Here is a 19,785-nt window from a genome sequence, read left to right on the forward strand (position 1 = left end):
CAGTAGGAAAGAAACCAATAAAGCTCTCAAGTACACGCATATGTGTCTAGCCCGCCTCAACAGCGCCCCTCGTGCCGTGACCACCAGCAATGAGAGCAGAGCGAGCTTATACAAGCAGGAGAGAAGATGTTGGTGAAGAAGCAGAAGATGAAGATGTACACTCAATGGAGTACAAAGATAATGAAGACAAGTGATCCGTTTGTGTCGTATCAAGGAGGGGACGAGAGCGTAGCGAAACAAGCCAGGCACAGACGAGCGGTCAGAACCAGAGCGAGAACCAGAGACACAAAGCAAAAGCCACCAGCCATCGAGCCACAGGAAGAATCCAAAAAAAAAGCCCAGTGATCAAGACAAGAAGCAGAAGAGAGAGCGAAGCTTGACGGTCAGCTCAAGATTTCTTGATGAACACCTCTCTCTCGCAAGCTCTCTCTCTCTCTCTCTCTCTCTCTCTCTCTCTCTCTCTCTCTCTCTCTCTCTCTCTCTCTCTCTCAAACTCTCTCTCTCTCTCTCTCTCTCTCTCTCTCTCAAACTCTCTCTCTCTCAAACTCTCTCTCTCTCAAACTCTCTCAAACTCTCTCTCAAACTCTCTCAAACTCTCAAACTCTCAAACTCTCTCTCTCTCAAACTCTCTCTCTCTCAAACTCTCTCTCTCTCAAACTCTCTCTCTCTCAAACTCTCTCTCTCTCAAACTCTCACCCTCTCTTCTATTTTGCAAAAGGGCGGTGCTGGTGCTCAGTGCGAGCTTTTGAAGCTGCATCAACAGATCAGAACATTCCTGGCTGAGCAGTTGAGGACGTGGTGCAGGGTGTTGCTGGGCATCACCACGTCTTGAGCATTGTGCTTTTGCTCGTCGGCCGTTTGTGCCGCTTGTGGCCCGTGTGCCCGGGCGTGATGGCTGCGCCGTCCCCTGCGCCAACAAATCCTGATACGGCTGTCATCAAGGAGGAAGCAACCGCGGCCTCGGAATCGAATGCAGCCCCATCGAGCAGCAATGTAAACGCCGGTTCGGCCCGCTATCCCCTGCCGGAAATTGGTCATTCACTGCCTGTGCGCTGGACAGATGGCACGGAACGTAAGTTGCACGGGGCATCTTCACCGCTGCATCCTCATCCCTGAGCGTTGTGTGTGCGCGCGCTGACCCTATGGGTTGCTCGACATGAATCTAACCCGCGCTGTGCTCGACCTGCCCATGCTACTGACAGACGACGCCACGGTGGTGTTTTCCCGAGTCAAGGGAAACAAGCACGCTTTCTATGTCCACTATGACGGCGGTCCGTGCCATTGCTTTGTTTCATTTCTTGTTCCACCCCTCCCTCCTTCTTTTTCAGCTTGCTCTGCACGTGTTGGCAAAGCGTTTCGGTGCTCAAATTATGGGCCCTTGCAGTGGACCGGCGGATGGATGAATGGGTGGATGTATCTCGACTCAATCTTGAGGCATACGCAAAGCGCCTGCGCGACACACCAGCGGCTGCCCAGGCGGCCAGTACTGCGGCCAGTGCAGGTGTGACAGACGACGTACGTCATCGCTCAACGTTCCTCTGAGCTGATCTGCGCGCAGATTGTGCCCCCACTCCCCCTTCCCACCCCATCCTCGTCTCAAGCCTCACGCTGGCGGGGAACCTTTCTGCAGTCGGATGAGCCGCAGCGCAAACTGACGCGCCACATGAAGCGGCGCTACAACGAAGTTAACAACCTGCCCACCAACGAGGATGTTGACGCCACAACCGCTGCTTTGGAGCTGGAGCATGAGAAGCACACAAAAGTCAAATTTGTGAACCGGATTTATTTTGGCGTGTACGCCATGGATACGTGGTACTTCTCACCCTATCCTGATGAGTATGGTAAGCAGCTGGCCAGCCCGCCCGACTGGTCGTTCGCCTGCAGTGGTTTGGCGTGGGACCTTTGAACCTGGGACCTCATTCTCGTTCTTGTAACGGTACGTCTCTGCCGTAGGCAAGAGCCCAGCTTTGTTCGTGTGTGAATGGTGCCTGAAATATATGCTGCAGCCAACGTCACTGCGTGATCATGATTGCCAACACCGACAACCACCGGGTCGGGAGATTTACAGGTATCGGTGTTCCTGCGTCAGTGGTCGCTATGGTAGGACAGAGTCTCATGGAAGATGTTGTGGGGGCTTTGAACCTACACATGATAGAAAGGGCAACGTGTCCGTGTACGAGGTGGATGGCGCTGAACACAAACTCTACTGCCAGAACCTTTGTCTTTTGGCCAAGGTATGGTTCACCGTTATTTTCCAGACCCGTGAGCCGTGCGCCCAGCCGTTAAACCGGCAATCTTGGTGATGTAGGTGTTTCTGGACCACAAGACACTCTACTTTGACGTGTCGACATTTTTGTTCTACATCCTCACGGAGGTGGATGCTGATGGAGCTCATTTTGTGGGCTACTTTTCCAAGGTTCTTCTTTGCTGCAAACACCTTCTTTCCGTTGGCGCGCTCGCCCCCGTCCATGCTCACAGCGCCGACCTTTTCCATTCTTGCAGGAGAAGGTCAGCGTGGACAACAACAACCTGGCCTGCATCTGCACGCTGCCCCCTTACCAAAAAAAGGGTTATGGCCGTTTTTTGATTGAATTTAGTTCGTTCCGCACCTCCTTTGCCCCTTGAACTTTTGCCTTTTTCCCCCATTCTTTTGGGGCTTGGTTGTCCAACCTCGATTGGGCCTGCCATCTTTAGTTGCCACCACTGACTGGGTGTTTGGCTTGGTTTACTTGCTCTGATTTGTCAGGTTATGCACTCTCACAGGCTGAGGGAAAGATTGGTTCGCCTGAGAAACCTCTTTCTGATCTCGGCAAACTAGGCTACCGCAGCTACTGGTCTTGGTGCGGCCACACACCTCTCTTTGTTTGAGCGCTCCGCGGCAGCCTTCACTTCTCACAAGCTTCGAATTTTGGCTTTGCTTGTGGTTTGCGTGATGGAATGGCCCAGGCTCTTGTTAAATGCTTTGCGTGGCAAAAAAGGAACCATCAGCATGCCGGCGCTCAGCAAGGCCACCGGGTACGTCCAGCCCTGTGCCTCAACCGCCCTCTGTGATGAACGTTGTTTCGTCCGTCGTTTCTCGTGGGTCCTTACCCAATCCTAATGGTTTTGCTGATATCACAAATGTGCCTTGGCTTGCAGTATCGCACCGGACGATGTTTTCAACACACTTCAAGCGCTCAACTTGACAAAGTACTGGAAGGGGGAGCACGTTGTGTGCATCACGCCAAAGCTAATTGACGACCTGCTAGCCACGGGCAAATTCAAGTATGTGCCCGCCTTTTCTGCTTGATCAACGGTGCGTCGGGATTTTGTCTCATTCTAGCTGCTGCTGCATGACAGGGGCCCGAAAGTACCGGTCGATGTGCGATGTTTGCGTTGGTCCTCGCCTCTTTAATGCAACTAAACCTGACCCCCTTCTGGCTCAACATCCGGATGTAAATTCGAGCGGCCCAACAATTCAAAAGAGAAAGCGTATGTCTGGAAGAAGTCTTGCCTGCAGAGACCATCAGGAGCAACCAAGTGTCAAGGCCATCAAGCACCAAAAGGCCATCAAACCAAGACTGCAAGGAAAGCGAGCGGAGACACACACACACTTACCACGCACAGATGAATGATGAGATTTACGATAATGATGATGAAAGACAGAAGAAGACATGAGCAAATCCCTCTCTCTCAAACTCGAACTCGCTCTCTCATTCTCTTCCTGCTCTCTTCTCTTCTCTCTTCTCTCTTCTCTTCTCTTCTCTGCTCTCTTCTCTTCTCTCTTCTCTCTTCTCTTCTCTTCTCTCTTCTCTCTTCTCTGCTCTCTTCATCTCTCATCTCTTCTCTCATCTCTCTTTCTCTCTTCTCTCTCTCTTCTCCTTTTTTTTGAATTGGCAACGGGGCGAAGGAGCACGTTGTGACTGGGGAGAGGAGCGTGTGATTCGGGGTTTGTGCGCGAGGGGAAGAGGACGCGACGGACGAGGGCATCGACCCCGGGTGCTGTGGTGCTCAACTATCAAGGCCAATACCAAAGACCAAGGCCATGGCTCTGCCGCCACACGATTTTCTCATTCTCTATGGCTCTCAGACTGGCCAGGTCAGACAGACCGTCATCGACCACGTGCCCGTTTTGTCGCACGTCCTTGATCATGGTGTGCAGGCTCATGCGTGGTTGTGCTTGATGCTGACCCAGGCTGAGGGCATTGCTGGTGACCTGCAAAAGGACCTCTCCGCAGCTGGCCTCAATCCACTCCTATTCTGCATGGATCAGTTTAAAAAGGTCAGCCAGCGCACCAGCGCCTCTCCGCCTCGGACCCGGCTTACTTACTTTCGCCACCGACCTCAGTGCGATGACTTGTTGTGAAAGTTGCGTCATGCTGACCGCCGTTGCATTCCTGCCACACACAGTTTGATTTGACACAGGAGCGGCTCGTTGTGATTGTGTGCTCAACGACTGGAGAAGGTATTGGACCTGTGCGTGGCTGGGTGATATCGCAAAGTGACCCCAGCTAGACCATGCTTAAAGGCCTCTGTCATGACTCTTGAATCAGGTGATGCCCCCGATAACGCAAATCGCCTTTGGCGTCAGACCAAGAAAAAAACGCTGCCGAGCAACCATTTCGCCCAACTCAGGTCTGTGTATTGACCAATCCGCCGCATTCCCACGATCTGGGCCGTCCAAAAAGATTGAGACTGCATCCAGCTGACCCTCACCATCTTGGGCTCGCAGCTACACGGTACTCGGCCTTGGCGACACCAACTACGCAAACTTCTGTCAAATGGGCAAGAATTGGTACAAACGGTACGTCGCCCCGCATTCAGCCGACCCCAGGAACCGTGTCGACACTTGCCTGCCAGTCGAACATCTCAACCACACCAACCCTGCCAGTCTGAAAGACCTGGGTGCCACTTGCTTCTACCCGCCTGGCTTTGCCGATGATGGCACGGGGCTGGAGATTGTAGTTGAGCCTTGGCGCGCTGGCTTGTTGGACGCCCTTCGCAAGCGTCTGGCTGAATTGCCGCCGGCTGCTCCGGCTGCCTCAGCCTCTGAGGCAGCAGATCCAGGAGCATCATCAACAGCAGCCATCGCCGCCAAGTCGGCCGTCCCTGTGGGAAATGCTATTGTTGGTTGAATTTTTTTCTGACTCCTCCCCAATGACAGAGCTGCCCTGGCTGTCTGCCTGTTATCCTGCAGTCGAGCCTTTGGGCCTTCACGCCAGGTGCCCACTCAGTCATGGAATTTTGCGCCATGCTTGTGCCGCACGCTTGCAGAGTGATGACGACTTGACGTTTCCACACGACTATAAACTATCCCAGGTAGCCAAGCCTCTTTCCCGGCTTGTGAAGTTATGTTGATGCTGCTTTGCGTGAACTACACTCATTCCCATTTTTGTGACCAGCTTCGCTTGCCACGCCTGCATAAGCTGACCTTTGACGTCCAACTGCAAGCCCCCGAGACTGTCGACCCGGGTGTGTCGGCTGGTGCGGCTTCAGAAACTGAGATGCCAACACCTACCACCACACCCTATCGACCTGCTGTCCTCACGCGGTATCGGTGAGTTGGCACCAAATCCATGGCCGTGCTCTCAGTCGTGTATGGCGCTGTTTTAAAGACTGTATTGTTGCGGTCTTATTAGGGTACTGACGGCACCCAGTGCTGTGAAGCGCGCCATTGAAGTCGAACTGGCCATCGGCACGGGCACAGCTGGACACTACTCCCCAGGTTCCCATTGCTTTTGGCTCTCTTGTTCTTTTTCAGAGGCGGTGGGAGAGAGGGGCGCAGGGGAGTTGCCCTTTTTAGGGCGCGAGAGGCGATTGGCTCAACAGGTTTACAATATTTGTGAAGACTGACTAACGAGGAACGTCGCCACCCACATAGGCGATGCCTTTGCCGTGGCCTGCCCCAATCGCCCCTCGGAGATTGACCTCTTCCTGAGCGTCTCTGGCCACGCCGAAACTGCTGGTATGTGCGGCTTCTGATCATTGCTCTTCCCAAATCACTTCTTACACTGCGTGCTACCTGCGCTGTGTAGATCACCCCCTCAGTTTCTCGGGCGCCGTGCCTGCCCACCTCGAAGTTCGTCGGCGCTTATACCGGTTATTCTTGCCGCCACGTTTCACTGATATTGGCGCCTTGCAAAACACGTCATAGAATTGCCGCACGCTTCGCGAGGTAGCGACCTCGGCACTTGAACTGCGAGGCGTACCTAAAAAGGCACACCTGCGACTCTTGGCTGAATACTGTTTAGAGGCAGCAGATCGCAGCCATTTCCTCTGGCTCTCCAGCCAACAAGGTCAGCCTCAGTTTGTGACGCATTCAGCAACATGAGAACGGTGACGCTGTGGCCTATGCATGGGCCACACCATTGACACACATGTCTATGATAGGCGGCAATGATTATACCGCCAATGTGCGGAATTCTACCGGTGGCTTGCTTGAGATTCTGGTCAAATGCCCCTCTTGCCGGTGCGTGCAAGTGCTTGCCAGGTTCTCGTGATTGTACAGCACTGCACCCTGATTCATGCGTTTTGTTTGCGATCGATTGGACCGTGTTAGGCCCCCTCTCCATGTTCTCTTCACTTGCTTTGCACCACTTCAGCCACGCTTTTATTCGGCGTGCAGTGCGGCGCGCGCCTCGCCGGGCTACGTGCGTTTTGCTTTCAACGTCGTTGATGATATCAGCTCACCTGATGGCCAGGCGCCAGAGGACGGCACCACTGCCCGGTAAGCCTCGACTTCCTAGCCAAACCAGAAGCCCCTGCTCGATTTGGTTTGGTATCTTTTTACCCACCTGTGTACCTTCACGTTTGCTGGTTTAGACCCGGCCTTTGCACAACCTATTTCGAGGAACTTTGCTTGAGTTTGCATGACGTCCGCCCAGCAGACGTTGCTGACATGCGGGCCAAGGAGACACGGGGCCAATGGGTGGGTCCAGCCACGGCTATCAAGGTGGAGGATGTATGCACACCGACTGCGCTGCCTACGGATGGCCGATTGCCCGTGCGTGTGCTCTGTGAGGAGCACTGGCGTACGCAGCCCGTTGTGGCTCTCCACCTGCGGCCAACACGCGGTTTTGCCCCGCCAGATGACCATGGCCAACCCATCATCATGGTCGGCCCGGGCACTGGCATTGCACCGTTTATCGGCTTTCTCGAGGCAAGGTAAGGTTTGGCAGTTTCATGAGTGAGACTCGACTATGATATTTAGAAGAAGGAGGTGTCGGTGAGCTCTCACGCCATCTCATGGATACACTCGCCTTTTGCAGGCAACATGCTGCCCATGTGCCCTCAGGATTGGCTCTACTGTTCACAGGCTGCCGGCACCGAGATCGCGATCTACTATTTGAGTAGGTGCCGTGCTCCCGCCCTGCGCTCTGTCCTGAACAGCAGCAGCGTTGGCTCACAGAGGACTTATCATCATGTAGAGAGGAACTTGAGCAGGCTGTCCGCGACAAGGCGCTGGAAAAGTGGGTGACGGCCGTATCGCGTGAAACAACTTCGAGTGGCTTCAAATATGTACAGGATGCCTTGCGAGCCAATGCGACCCTCGTTTCAAAGTACGATATACAGTTGTTTTTTGAACCAGGCAAAGGTTTGGAGTTTTGATTTTGTTCTTTTGTTTGTTTTTATGTTTTTTTCACATGAGGTATCTGGGCTACCGCTGATATATGCATGGAACCTGCGCGATACGTATCTGCGGCAGGCTCTTGCTTGAAGAGGAGGGCTCCCTTTTTGTGTGTGGTAGCGCCATAAACATGGGTCGCCGTCTGGACGAGCAGCTCGAGACGATCTTCATGACGGTATGCTGAACCTCTTGCACCAGAACTGCCGGATTTGTTGCGTCTTTTGAGGCTCTTTGATTAATTTTCGCACCTTCTCTCCAGGGGGCGGGCTTGAGCAGTGAGGATGCTGCCATTGCTCGTGCTCGTCTTGTTACAGAGGCCCGTATCAAGAAGGACTTGTGGTAATTTGTTGCGAGGAAGAACGTGGCGTGGGGCCAGGGTGCGGTTGTCCTTTTCTGCGAAGCAAATTGCTGGTGAAACGATGTGGTTCATGGCTTTTGTCTTTTTCGTATCAAAAGGGTTGTGTTCTCAGATGTCTTTCAGCGCGACTGAGTGCTGTGCTGTTAGGATTAGGGCTCAAGAAGAAACAGAATACCGTACCTGGACGCACCCAGGGAACGGTGTATCTCAAACCCCTAGCCAATTGAGCCGCTGTAAAAGTTATTCCAACCCTCCTTTCCGCTTGACCTAGCCTTCAGCCCGTTTTGTGCACTGCTTTGACCTTGACAGTATGCACTGATTCTGGCTTGTCAATTTGTTGTCTCACTGATACAGAAAAGGATTACAAGACGATGTATGGATTAACACCTACCCCACCACAACCACAGGCCACATGTTGGGCTGTCTTGCTTGTCTTATTTTGCATTCCTTGTTTCTACCTCCAGCCCGAGCTCGGGCTCGGAATCGGAATCGGAATCAGTCTCAGATTCGGACTCGGTCTCAGTTTTCTTCTGAACAGGACCGCGCCGCCAGTCTGGGCTAGTCAGGTCAGGCAAAGGAGCCTTGTTTTCGATGCATGTGCGCACGAGTCGCGAACCACTTGCGCAAAGGCGCAGGAATTTGTCAAAAGCTAAGGAGCAATGATGCAAAATCAGAGAATAGAGACGCAAAACGGCGGACCGGACAGGCAACATACTTCTTGGTGCGCTGACGGTGCGCGTCAAATTGTGCGTCGGATCAAATGGATCTACATACAGGGAGGCAAGTCAGGGACTCGTTATGGAGTATGCTTATTTCAAAAATTGAGCACGACAATGCAGAAAAAAAAAAAAAAACTGCGCACCTTCGACGGCAATAATGTCGGCATCCCAATCTTTGTCTGCTTTGAACAAAACTGTGCCCTCGCGCACTTGCATGACGCGCTTCTCAAACGGGAATGTGGCACAAAAATCGAAAAAGCCAGCCACAAGCTCAGCCAGCGTTTGTGTGTTAACCTCGGTACGCCTCCAAGTCTATGCATCAGGGAAGAGGGGTAAGGCATTGAGAGTGTCGTACAGTGACCTAGCATGGCGTTGATTGTTGCGACAAACCTGTTGCACATAAGGCAGGTCGGTACAGAAGTAGGCATCATAGCCATCAACCAAGCGCTGTTGCTTGGGACAGGCTGGTGATGCCAGCTGTTGGCAAAGGAGGTTGATCAGGCCATGGCATCCCAAGGAGGCACCGGTAGCAAGCAATGTAACACGGGAAAGGTTAACGCACCTGCTGCAAGTAGGGCAGGACTGGGGGCGATGCTTGTTGAAGGGATGCAAGCAGCATCATGGTCATGGCATAGGATGAAAAGCCGCCTTGCGATGCGTCATGCAGCCCAACCGCCTTGCACCACTTTTTCAAAAAATACCTTTTGCAACCATTTAAGCCTGAGGTCAGAGAAGCAAGCCACCACCGTTGGGAGTAGCGGTCAACGGGTCGTACCCCAGTGGCCGATATCGCTCATCAAGCAGGCAGTATGCCTCTAGCAATCGTGTGTTGCACAAGGCCAGACGGTTCGAGACGGACACGTCACAATCCAGCCTGGAATGTCAGGCAGATGCACGAAATTACTGTTAAGCCGCGTGTCATCGACTGCATTCCGGGTGAAAAGGGAGTCAGGAAAAGGTAGGCACATACCCATCTTTATGCCGGAACTTGAAGAGTGGTACACGGGCGCGAGTGATCAGCTGGAACCTTTCAGCTGTCCCCCATCATTTGAGCCGGGTGAGAAGATAGAAGATATAGATGTGTCGACGCTTCGACTCAACAAGCTATGTAGCGACTCTGCGCAGGTCATACCAGAGCGAAAGGACTTTGCCAGACGCTTGACCGTGTCTTGCACCTCTACGGACAGGCATTGAGTCATCATGCAAAGGTCAGCAGACTGCAAGATGAGGTCCGTGACACGTGGCGCTGTAAACAAACTAGCAGCGTTGCTTTAGCATATAACATAAGGGTACCGAAACATACGAATCCTTCGCTTATTGTGCTCCAGAATGTACTAGCCACAGCACACCAGAAGGCCAGAAGGTCAGAATGATGAGGTATGGCGTGCAGGTAGACGAGTAAAAAACGGAACACCGTGGAATACTGCCATCTTCTTCACTCTGCCATTTGTAATAAAGCAAGCCCGGGCATGTTCTGCTACCTGAAGATGATCGTCGTTTTCGGCGCCCTTGTCGAGAAGCAGTGACATGGCCCTCAGCTGTCCTTGTATGCAGCCCTTGCGGGCAGCTAAATGAACCGCACCATCTCCAGCCTGAACAATATGGTGGGCAAAAGCAATCAGTTGTAAAGATTCAGACTCAGCAAGCATGCCGGGTATTTTTGGCCGCTCTTCTGTTTCTGCATCTTGGTGACCCACCGGTGTCTTGACATTGAGGTCAATGTCGGGAAAGGCTTTCAAAAGCCGGTCGATGCGATCCGCTTTGCCTGAACGAGCCACCTTCATCAGGAGAGTCATGTTGTCCTGGCGAAGACCAATCAACGATAAGTTGTCACGTTGCTCAAAGCCCCATTTTATGTAGAAGCTCTTACGTGACTAATTGCGTTGATGTCGCAGCCATGTTTTTTCAAGAATCGGATGGTTGAAACGTGAGAGCCAGCAAAGTGGATACAGCTTTCGCCACGCTAGAATGGCAGGCCTCACATCGAGGTACACAGTGAGAAAAGGCCTGCATATCGCAAATCCGCATTGGTGGAAAGGACAATCTGATAATTGCCGACAAGAAGCGGTTCACACTTGAGTCTAAGAGCTCACATGGTCAGGCACGGTCAACATAAACTTTAGGTCAGGCTCTTTTCCAAGCCATGCCTTCATCAAAGTGGTTTGCTTGGCCCGAGTCGCCGCGTGCCATAGTGTCTCTCCCGTCTGCGCAGGTCAACGCCCAGAGACCACGCAAGGTCAGTGCTATGAGGGCGGCGTTGTGGCCAGTCCGACAGTCAACAGAACGGACATGCTTTCAAGCGAGCACTTACGCTACGAATCTGTGAACGCAGGGCCAAGTCCAAGTCGGGAATACTTTGCGCCACTCCAATGGACTTTGGTGATTCAAGGATAGGCAAGAGGGCCTCGACCTCTGGTGACCAAGCATCAATCAAGTGCACACGTTCATCTACAGCTTGGCCTTCCGCCTCTTGCGCGAGTGCGGCAGCCATCGCACTGAAGGCCCCAAAAAAAAAAGAAAAAAAAATTTAATTATGAGAGAGAGAGAGAGAGAGAGAGAGAGAGAGAGATTTCAAATTTCAAAATTGCTTTTAACACACACACACACACACACACACACGCACACACACACATGGCGAGCTACGAGGCGCGGCAGGCGGTGCTGGTGGTGGGGGATGGCGACTTTAGCTTCTCACGGGGTTTGTTGGCGCATATGATGGCCAAGCGAACGGGTGGGAAAAGGGGGAAGAAGACGGCATCTGTTCGGTTGGTGGCAACCTCGTATGATAGCGAGGCGGTGGTTGCGGAAAAATATCCGACCAGTCGGCGCAACATTCGTGAGCTGACGGAGAATGGTCTGTTGTCCTGCGACACTTGCCCGCCACGCTGACCCATGCTGGCCCATGCTGGCTCGCGCAACCACTCACACACAGCCTGTCCTTTGTTGCTGCTGTTGTTGTTGTTGGCATTGCTGTCTTTGACCTGTGGTGGACGCGGCTTCTGGGGCATGCTATCCTTTCAGGAGTGAACGTGCGGCACGGCGTGGACGGGACCAACTTGGCCAAGAGCTTTGACATGAAGCGTGTGGCCTTTGACCGGATCATCTTCAATTTTCCTCACACTGGTCAACAGCGTGTGCACTTGAACCGGGCGCTGCTTGCCAAATTCTTCAAGTCGGCTGCCCTCTTGCTCAAGCGGCCTGCGGGCGAGATTCACGTCACCCTGAAACTCAAGTGTGTTGGGCGCTTGCCGACCGTGACGTGCCGTGCCTGCTGGAACGCACCCGGAGCTCTGCTTCAAAAGTCCGACTAAACTCACCAGCATCTCTTTTCTCGTTTTGTTCAGACCGCCGTACAGCAACTGGGGTGCCGACGACCTGGCAGCTGACGCCGGGCTCATCGAAAGCAACATGGTCCAGTTTGACCCTGCAGCCTTTCCTGGCTATGCACACCAGACCACACTCAAGGATGCTAAGAAGTTTGAGGCCTCCGCTGAGCGCGATGTGCGCCACTGCAAGGTACCCTCATCCGTCACGCTTCCTCCGGCTCGCGCCGCATCTTTCCTCACAATGCGTGACTCCCTGCATTGGAGCGCAGACCATCATTTTCCAACTGGCTGCCGAACTGGCTGCGCTCCCAGACGCTCGTCACCTGCAGCCATGGCAAATGCCCGCCCCCTCAAGCGAGCCACGAAGCGATGGTTCCCGAGGCTCAGGCCACGCCAAACGTTCCTCAAGCAAGCGACAAGAAACCTCTGCAATTAAGGGTGGCCCTGGCACCCAGAACTCAACCCCCAGACGCCCCAAAAAGGCCAAGCGCCGTGCCAAGGCCGCGCCATGATGTCTCAAAACGCCTACGACCAATCCCAATGCACCAAAAGCTCAACCTAGCACGTTGGTGTCCATATTCGCCACCTGCTGATTCAAGCCTTGACAGTTTTGCCCAGATTGACAATAAACTTTTTAAAGACGGCCTGTGTGTACCATGATCCGAGATCATCAGCATTTCGCTGTTGGCAAGCTGGTGTGCATGCGCGCGCGAGTATGGTGCCATACCTTGCCGTTTTGAAGGTTGAGGACCCGAATGCGCTCATTGGCCAGGTGTGCCCGATCAGATGCCTAAAGATCAACGAGGGCACAGACTTGAGCCTTTGTACTGAACGACCTTTTCGCCCGCAGCATGCTCGTGCTCAAATATTGAACAGTGTGACAGACATACCTGACCCACGGGGATTTGGATGGCTGCGGCGCCGAGCGCCTCCACCAAAAATGATGTGGTGTTGATGGTTCCGCCTGAGACAAAATTCAAGCATAATTTTACAGAAGCAAGTCAAGCTTGGTTTGCGCGTTTTGCATGACAACACCAGAAGCATTTTATCCAGCTAGAACCGGACGGGCAGGGGCAGATGATTGCAAATCATCTCCTACAACAACACGCAAAACTCTCGCCACGCACCTTCACCGACCAGGACCGGGGCTTGACCCCATACCTACACCCACGCGAAGCCACCGGTTCTCTGAGAAAGCAGCGGTGCGCTTCACAAAAGATGGCTTGTCGACCATCGATGCTCGAATATTACTGCACTGATCCTCATTGGAGAATGAAAGAAAGGTTAACGAACCTCTTCGATGGCTTCGGCGGCCGAACGATAATGAGAGCTTTCGACTTCTCCCAGCCACCAGGGTGATTGCTGCACGCACTCGACCTGCAACACATCGCCCCGTAAAAGTTGTCATCACGAAAAGTCTCGGTCTAGCTCCACGAACGATTCATTGGAGGCAGTACATGCCTTGAGGCTGTTGCCCGAGGCTAGCTTGTCAAACTCATAGCGCAAATGATCCTCCACCAACTTGACAATGTCGTCCGCCACCTGATCGGGGACGTAACGCACTGCAATCTATGCTCATCGTAGTGTCGATAAAAACCCCCCGCGACGTGCGCCAAACAAGTGACTCGGTGACAATGTCATACACATTTTGTAACAAGGACAAAAAACAAGCCCGAAACCCCCACCCTCGTACCTGGGTGCTCGCGCGTCCGGGCAGCACGCTGAAAGACTGATCGACGTTGCTTGTGGTGAAGGCAGTGACCGTAAGACAAGGTTGGCGCCATCGTGCCCTGCAAGCAAGTTGCAAGATGAGCTCAAATAACAGTTGATCCAAAAAACAACCTCACAAGACACAACACTGTAAATGGGAGTACAACCCGCGAATCACACGCGCAACACTGACATGAGAAGTGCATCGCCGTCCTGCGACACAACAGCAGGGTTGCCTGATTGTTGCTGGTACTGCTCGCTGCTCAAATTGACCTATACGCAGGTGCACAGACATACCAAGTGAGCCATCCGACTTGCAATACGCGTCAACGAAACTCAAAGACCAATAACTCCCACCTTTCGAAGGTGTTGCAACTCGGCTTCGGAGAGTGGGCGAACGTTGTCATAAAAGCTGAGTGAAGACGCACGGAGGTTGGCCAGGACATCAAATCATTGTGAGTGTGATAAGCAATAATACGCCCTCGGGACCACTTGCTACTCTCGAAAAACCGCGAGACACCGAACCGTGGGATAGTCACACGACCCGTGCTATCGGTGAGAGTCGCCACAACTCGGCATAGGTCAACAAGAGGCTGACGGACAGCCCCGCCGTCCACACCAGAGTGCAAGTTGTCACTGCCAAAAGAGGTCCGTATGAGCTTGAGTCGGACGTCAAAAAAAAAAAACAGACAGACAGAAAGATAGAGGTCAGGATCATGAAAATCCCGTTGTGCTGTCACCTGGGCCCAGACACGATGGCCTCTAGCTTGACCAAGCCGCGCATGCTGTAGTTCAGACAGGGTCGCTCATCATCAATCCAGTAACTATTGCTGACCACGATCAAGTCAATATCTGCGCTCCCAAGGGTGCCATCACCAGCAAAAGCGGCCCGACTAATTAGCACGACACAAGCGCGCGCCTTTGGTAGTGGAAGCCAACCAGTAGCAACCTAACAGGTGAGATGGCAGAAGCATACCAGGGAGCCAGTTGGCCTTGAGTCGCTCATCCTGCAAGATTTCGTTGACGGCTTCTCGAAAACCCTGGCTCTTGTTTTCGGCTTCGCCCTCCAACAAAAAGTATACATTCACGTCAAGACGGTCGACAGCCTGTGGCCGTAGGACACATGTGACAGCAATTGATGGATAAGAGATGACGGGCGATGAAACTCATGCCTGCAATGTCACAAGACAAACCTGCAGCTCGGCCAACGCCGTGGCAAATGCAAGAATTGGCCCCTTGTCGTCGCTGGAGCCGCGGCCATAGAGGTATCCAGAATGACCTTCTAGTTTCCAAGGGTTGGTTCTCCAGTCAGGCTACAAGCAAAGCACAGCAGGTCAGGCAAACGGCGAGAAAGATGGTCGTTCCGCACGCCAGCATAAAAATATGGCCGTCAAGCCAAGGTGTCGCACCTCGTCAGCAGGCATCACATCGTAATGTCCGTAGAGCAATATATTGGGACGGCCTGGCCGATGCGGTGTACGCCCGACGACCAGAGGATTGTGGTGGTTGGTAGCAATCTACCCACCCACATTAGCCGGTTATGAGCGTCAGCGCTGTGTGAAAAGCATGTTCTGAAGCCCCAGCGTGAGACGCCGAGACGGAAACTATGCTACATCAATAAAAACGGACCAGCGCTGTGTCTTCGCAGCAGAGCTGGAGCAGTTGCTCGCTCAGCACTTGTGCAGCCTCGTAGCAGGCAGCCTCAAAGCGTTTGATGCCCGACACCTGTAAAGACACGGCACTAAGAAGGGCGACGGAAGGCAGGCAGATTGGTCCTATCACGATGGGGGCATGTCCCGGGCACATACGGATGCAATGCCAACGAGCTGAGCTAGAAGGGGCACAAGATCAATCTGCGCGCCGTCAGTGTCCAAGGAAGTGGCCGCTCCAATTCGCTCCCGTGGTAAGACGCAGCTTTGTGCTCCCTTGCAATCAAATACCCCAGCCCGGTGGCCAGCAGCCCCAAGAATACGGTCGTTGAGCAGACTGAGGGCTACGAGGGGTGCTTGCAAGGCCTTGCTGGTGCCCACACGTTGCAAATCCGTGCATCGATACACCAGCATGGTTCCCGATGACGTTCCGCTGCGCCGCGCATCCCGTGACAGTACACACAGTGGAAAGAGAGCATGAGCGACAAGAGCTGCAAGCACAGCAGACCAAGGGGGAGGGAGGGAGGTCCATGTTGCAGAGTGAACCAACCAGTAAAGTAAACCGCAGTCGGTTGTGAGTGACAACACCTCAAGTCCGCTCGTCACAACTTGTTGCTCTCGCAAGCAAAAGTGTGTGTAGTCCCATGCCCGGACTGAACCGTCCCTGCAGATCGAAGAAATGTTGAGACGAGCAGCACCACTGATGTGCTCAGATCCAAGTGGCTGGCGGGTTGGCGTGAAAAGCTGGAGGCAAAGCCATACCGGGAGCAAGAAAAGAGAGTGGCAGTCTGGTGGCAGTAAGCCAGACTCATGACGGAGCCTGAGTGGCCCTGAAGGGTGGCTGTAGCCGCGCAAGTATCAACATCCCAGACCTATGCACAGCCAAGAGGGGAGGATGCGCTGAGATATTTGTCGATGCGATGTGAAGTATCCAAGAACCAAGGCCCGTGGTTTAGTATTACCTTGATCAAGCCGTCGCCAGCGCCCGAAACAAGCTGATGGCCCACCGCGAGCAGCGCATGGATGTCGCTAAAAAACAAACGCCCAGGTCGAAAAGTTCCAAAGGTGGCGCATGAGAAGAGGAGACAAGAACATGGGCGTAGTGGGAATGAGCGGATGAAACTGTCATTTTGACAGCGGTTTGCTTTTGCCACAGTGCAAGGTGAAGAGTGCTAACCCTACCTGTAGTGACGATCGAGTGCAGTTGGTTGATAAAGGCGACTCAAAACGCATTTTGGACCATTGGCGCTTCGTTCAGGAAGGACGCAATCGGAGGGTGTCCAAAACCGCGCGGAACTAGTGGGTGTATTGCTACATGTTGAGGCTGATGCGCAACCTTCAAAACATGTGTATGAAACGGGTGCTGCCATTTCCGCCCGAGGAGTAGTGGGCTCTGCCATGGCATCTTGCCAGCGAAGAATGCGGATGGTGGTGTCCGTGTGACCCAGATAGAGGCGCTCATTGTGATAGGTCATGGTCAAGACGTTCCCCAGACCCAGCAGCGTGTATGTTCGTAAGATCTGGTGTGGACTCTCGCTTTGAACCAGGGCCAGTGTACTATCGGCAAATGACCTATAAAAAGTGCGAACGTGCCAGCAAGCGGAGAAGTCTGGGCATCAGTTGCCTAGCTTTGCCAAGGGCATGGGAAGAGATTGACAAGGTTCTACAGATCTGACTCACGCCATGACGGCGCTATGCTGAGCGACGTGTTGTAGGCTCAAAATGGCCGCGTTTGAAAGACGCAACTCGTGGTCTTTGGTAAACGACGTTAGCGACCAGATGGTGGCAGATCCGTCAGCAGCGCCCGTCATCAGCTGACCGGTCCCAAAGGTACACAAGCATAGAACGGCTGCTGCATCTTCCAGCTGATGCAACAGGGGCAGATCTACGCGCATGGCTTGTTGGCTGAGGTTCCGACTCAATCGTGATTGGATGACAGCTTGGTCCGGCGCTGAAGAAAGGGTTGGGGCTGCAGCGGCTGAACTGGTTGGAGAGATGGAGGAAGGTGCACGCCCACCACAACTCCCGTCCGTGATGCGCCCGGAAACCGGTGGCGAGGCGATCTCGACCGGCGTGGTGAGACCTGACACGGAGGCAGGAGCCACACGGACGTTGGCCAAGCGATCTATCAACATGCGCCAAGGAAACAGAGTGAGCTACCTGGAGCTTTGTTAGCCGGAATAGAAACACAGAGCCAGCAGGAGATATCAATATCGACAGGGCAAGGCAGTAGCATGCACGACACCTTGCAGCGCATTGAGCGTGTATTCAAGGTCGCTAGACACGGTGAGGCCACTGATGGGGCACAGAAAAGTGTGAATGTCCTCAGTGACAACCAGGCAGTGATTGGCTGGCACGGAGATCCTGTCCAAATTTAGATGACAGAATGAGTCAAGAGTTGAGGCCCGGTAACGCGAGGGGCAGCGCGAGGGGCAGCGCGAGGGGCAGCGCTCCTCGTCCTGCAATGAGAAAGAAAGCTTAATGGGCATACCAGTCCGTCACATCGTTGGTCAAGGGTTCCGATGTAACAATGACAAGTTTGTTCCGCTTGTCCGAATGGGTCATGCGATACTGGCCCTTTTGCTCTGGGGGCGGCGGTGAATTGGTAGACGGACGGTCAGACCATTCATGACACGTGTGGGGCGGCGTAGGAAGAGAGCCACCAAACTTACCATCGGTACAAAAGAAGCGCGTGCCGGCCGCATAGTACAGTGTTGCGGGGCCAGGCTGCGACCACAAGTTGGCGCAGAGGCAAGTGAGTCGGCGCGATACCGCGAGGCTGGGCCAAGCTTGAGTGCTGAGAACACTTCTTTTACCTGTGTATTGTGGGGATCGCGTAGGAATCGTGTAGCAGCCTACCAAAGGTCGTTGACAACCGAGGCGCAAGTTGTCACGTCAGCCGACTCGTTCGACAGACAAGCTAGGAAAAAAACACAAATGCAGGTGGGTGTGGGAAAGGCTAAAAATTACCAAGCTGACGCCATCGGACACTACAAAGTTGAGCATGGACATGTCTGCTATCCCCAACTGGTCGGCCGCTTCGGACAGGATGTGAATAACCTAGATCAGCCGGGCGTGCCCACGACCGTGTGACATGAGCTGCTAACGTATGTTGCGCTGCACGACTGGGATCATCGTTATTGTCTGCTTGTCTACCTGAATGAGGTGGGCGTGCATGATGGCCGGAGGGAGGGGCGCATCATAACGTTCCAGTAGATTGAGGAAGAGCGCAAAGCAAAAAGCGCTGTCGGAACCACCCTGCACCATGACAAATAGACGTGAGAGAACCATGCGCTGATGCCCAAGACTAGCCGGACGGCGGGGCGTTGAGCAGGTTTAATTTTCACGAACACGATCGGCGGCATAATCAAAGAGGTGGGGCTTGAGCTGAGGCATGAGGTGCCGACGAACACGATGAAAGGCACCGACGTTGCCATTGTGCATGAAGATAAAACGACCATAGCTAAAAGGATGGCAGCTGATGGTAGAGAGCGCACACATTGGCCTTGACGTCAAAAGATGTGCGGCAGCCTGAGGTAAAAGAAGGGAAGGGAAGCTGGAATGCGGCAGAGGCTGACAGACCAGGATTCAGAGACGGCTGTGCCTTCGGTGGCAGCGCGGACATGGGCGAAGACGATGCGTGATACAATGTTATTGCTCAGCTGGCGCAAGTTGGTGTTGTTCCAAGCAGGCCCGATGCTGGTCAAAGGAGAAGAGGCGGGCGAGGTGGGTGAGGGCATCAACAGAGAAGAGCACATGACAAGTAGAATAATACATAACAGTCCAGGGGCATAGCTCGGTGAAAGATGAGGGCTGGTCGGGCTGCCGATGAGGCGGAGCCGGACCTGGTGTAAACGCATGGCTCACTCTCATTCATCTTGACATCGAGGGCCGTATTGGGCGGTGGATACCTGTATGACAGGACAAGAGATGGTGCAAGACAGGCCCATTAATCATCAGGCGCGAGATACCACCATGGTGCTTGAGACGCTATGAAATGGGAGGCGAGCCGCACAAGCATCAAACCCGCACCAGCCCAAACCATGTCCGTCGCCATTGAGATAGCCACGCTCAGTCACGCGTTCACGGGCGGAAAAACTTTGCTTCACAATCGACCGATCTGGCCGAGTCACCAGATCGGCTGCCACGACAGGTGGCCCAATATAAGCCGTCAACCGACACATGGTGTGCAATGCTCACACCAACACCAACACCAACGAGGACCGGTTCACTTCCTCCGTCCGTCCGTCCGGCGCCCCCGTCAACTTGTCGATGAAAGAAAAATGAAAAAAAAAAAATTTGGTGAGCTGAGAAGACACGAAAACTCTGACAATTGGCACTGTCTGACAATAATCGTCTGTCTGACAATAATCGTCTGACGTTTTGTCGCGATCGACTGGCGGGGGGCGCTCCTTGG

General features: G+C 53.5%; 5 protein-coding genes across 5 annotated transcripts; 3 read left to right on the top strand and 2 right to left on the bottom strand.

Moving 5' to 3' along the window:
* Positions 1-401: 401 nt before the first annotated feature.
* On the top strand, positions 402-1,515 carry MONBRDRAFT_28847 (uncharacterized protein; the record flags this gene model as incomplete). The annotated part of the gene is made up of 4 exons (XM_001749243.1): positions 402-735; positions 788-1,072; positions 1,203-1,271; positions 1,385-1,515. Coding segments are annotated over 4 exons (819 nt in total), but the record flags the coding sequence as incomplete, so codon positions are not given.
* A 148-nt stretch (positions 1,516-1,663) lies between these two features.
* Positions 1,664-3,394, top strand: MONBRDRAFT_28848 (uncharacterized protein; the record flags this gene model as incomplete). The annotated part of the gene is made up of 9 exons (XM_001749244.1): positions 1,664-1,841; positions 1,954-2,068; positions 2,156-2,234; positions 2,309-2,416; positions 2,503-2,596; positions 2,747-2,840; positions 2,947-3,015; positions 3,139-3,264; positions 3,340-3,394. 9 exons carry the CDS (start codon positions 1,664-1,666, stop codon positions 3,392-3,394), a joined length of 918 nt encoding a protein of 305 aa, XP_001749296.1.
* Positions 3,395-3,888: 494 nt separating this feature from the next.
* On the top strand, positions 3,889-8,206 carry MONBRDRAFT_34058 (uncharacterized protein). Its single transcript, XM_001749245.1, has 19 exons — positions 3,889-4,078; positions 4,175-4,261; positions 4,390-4,444; positions 4,533-4,614; positions 4,712-4,783; positions 4,814-5,105; positions 5,382-5,451; positions 5,476-5,536; positions 5,619-5,704; positions 5,861-5,944; positions 6,015-6,058; positions 6,134-6,275; positions 6,370-6,448; positions 6,539-6,706; positions 6,802-7,010; positions 7,068-7,143; positions 7,407-7,538; positions 7,685-7,781; positions 7,866-8,206. The coding sequence occupies exons 1-19, from the start codon at positions 4,025-4,027 to the stop codon at positions 7,947-7,949; spliced, it is 1,974 nt and encodes a 657-aa protein (XP_001749297.1). The 5' UTR covers positions 3,889-4,024; the 3' UTR covers positions 7,950-8,206.
* Positions 8,207-8,398: 192 nt separating this feature from the next.
* On the bottom strand, positions 8,399-10,479 carry MONBRDRAFT_28850 (uncharacterized protein; the record flags this gene model as incomplete). Its single annotated transcript, XM_001749314.1, has 11 exons — positions 8,399-8,613; positions 8,680-8,730; positions 8,827-8,995; positions 9,074-9,160; positions 9,246-9,384; positions 9,459-9,557; positions 9,654-9,717; positions 9,816-9,860; positions 9,987-10,017; positions 10,165-10,275; positions 10,381-10,479. 11 exons carry the CDS (start codon positions 10,477-10,479, stop codon positions 8,399-8,401), a joined length of 1,110 nt encoding a protein of 369 aa, XP_001749366.1.
* A 1,860-nt stretch (positions 10,480-12,339) lies between these two features.
* MONBRDRAFT_34060 (uncharacterized protein) lies at positions 12,340-19,245 on the bottom strand (the record flags this gene model as incomplete). The annotated part of the gene is made up of 27 exons (XM_001749315.1): positions 12,340-12,799; positions 12,900-12,973; positions 13,137-13,170; positions 13,303-13,386; positions 13,444-13,578; positions 13,703-13,799; positions 13,913-13,992; positions 14,077-14,131; positions 14,460-14,571; positions 14,696-14,825; positions 14,913-15,032; positions 15,129-15,236; positions 15,349-15,494; positions 15,692-15,801; positions 16,131-16,240; positions 16,331-16,397; positions 16,551-16,940; positions 17,049-17,493; positions 17,614-17,732; positions 17,860-17,953; positions 18,041-18,095; positions 18,185-18,223; positions 18,339-18,428; positions 18,525-18,626; positions 18,720-18,831; positions 18,951-19,067; positions 19,214-19,245. The coding sequence occupies 27 exons, from the start codon at positions 19,243-19,245 to the stop codon at positions 12,680-12,682; spliced, it is 3,177 nt and encodes a 1,058-aa protein (XP_001749367.1). The 3' UTR covers positions 12,340-12,679.
* Between the last annotated feature and the right edge of the window lie 540 nt (positions 19,246-19,785).

This window comes from Monosiga brevicollis, genomic scaffold, assembly GCF_000002865.3.
Source record: "Monosiga brevicollis MX1 MONBRscaffold_29 genomic scaffold, whole genome shotgun sequence".
Lineage (NCBI taxonomy): Eukaryota > Choanoflagellata > Craspedida > Salpingoecidae > Monosiga > Monosiga brevicollis.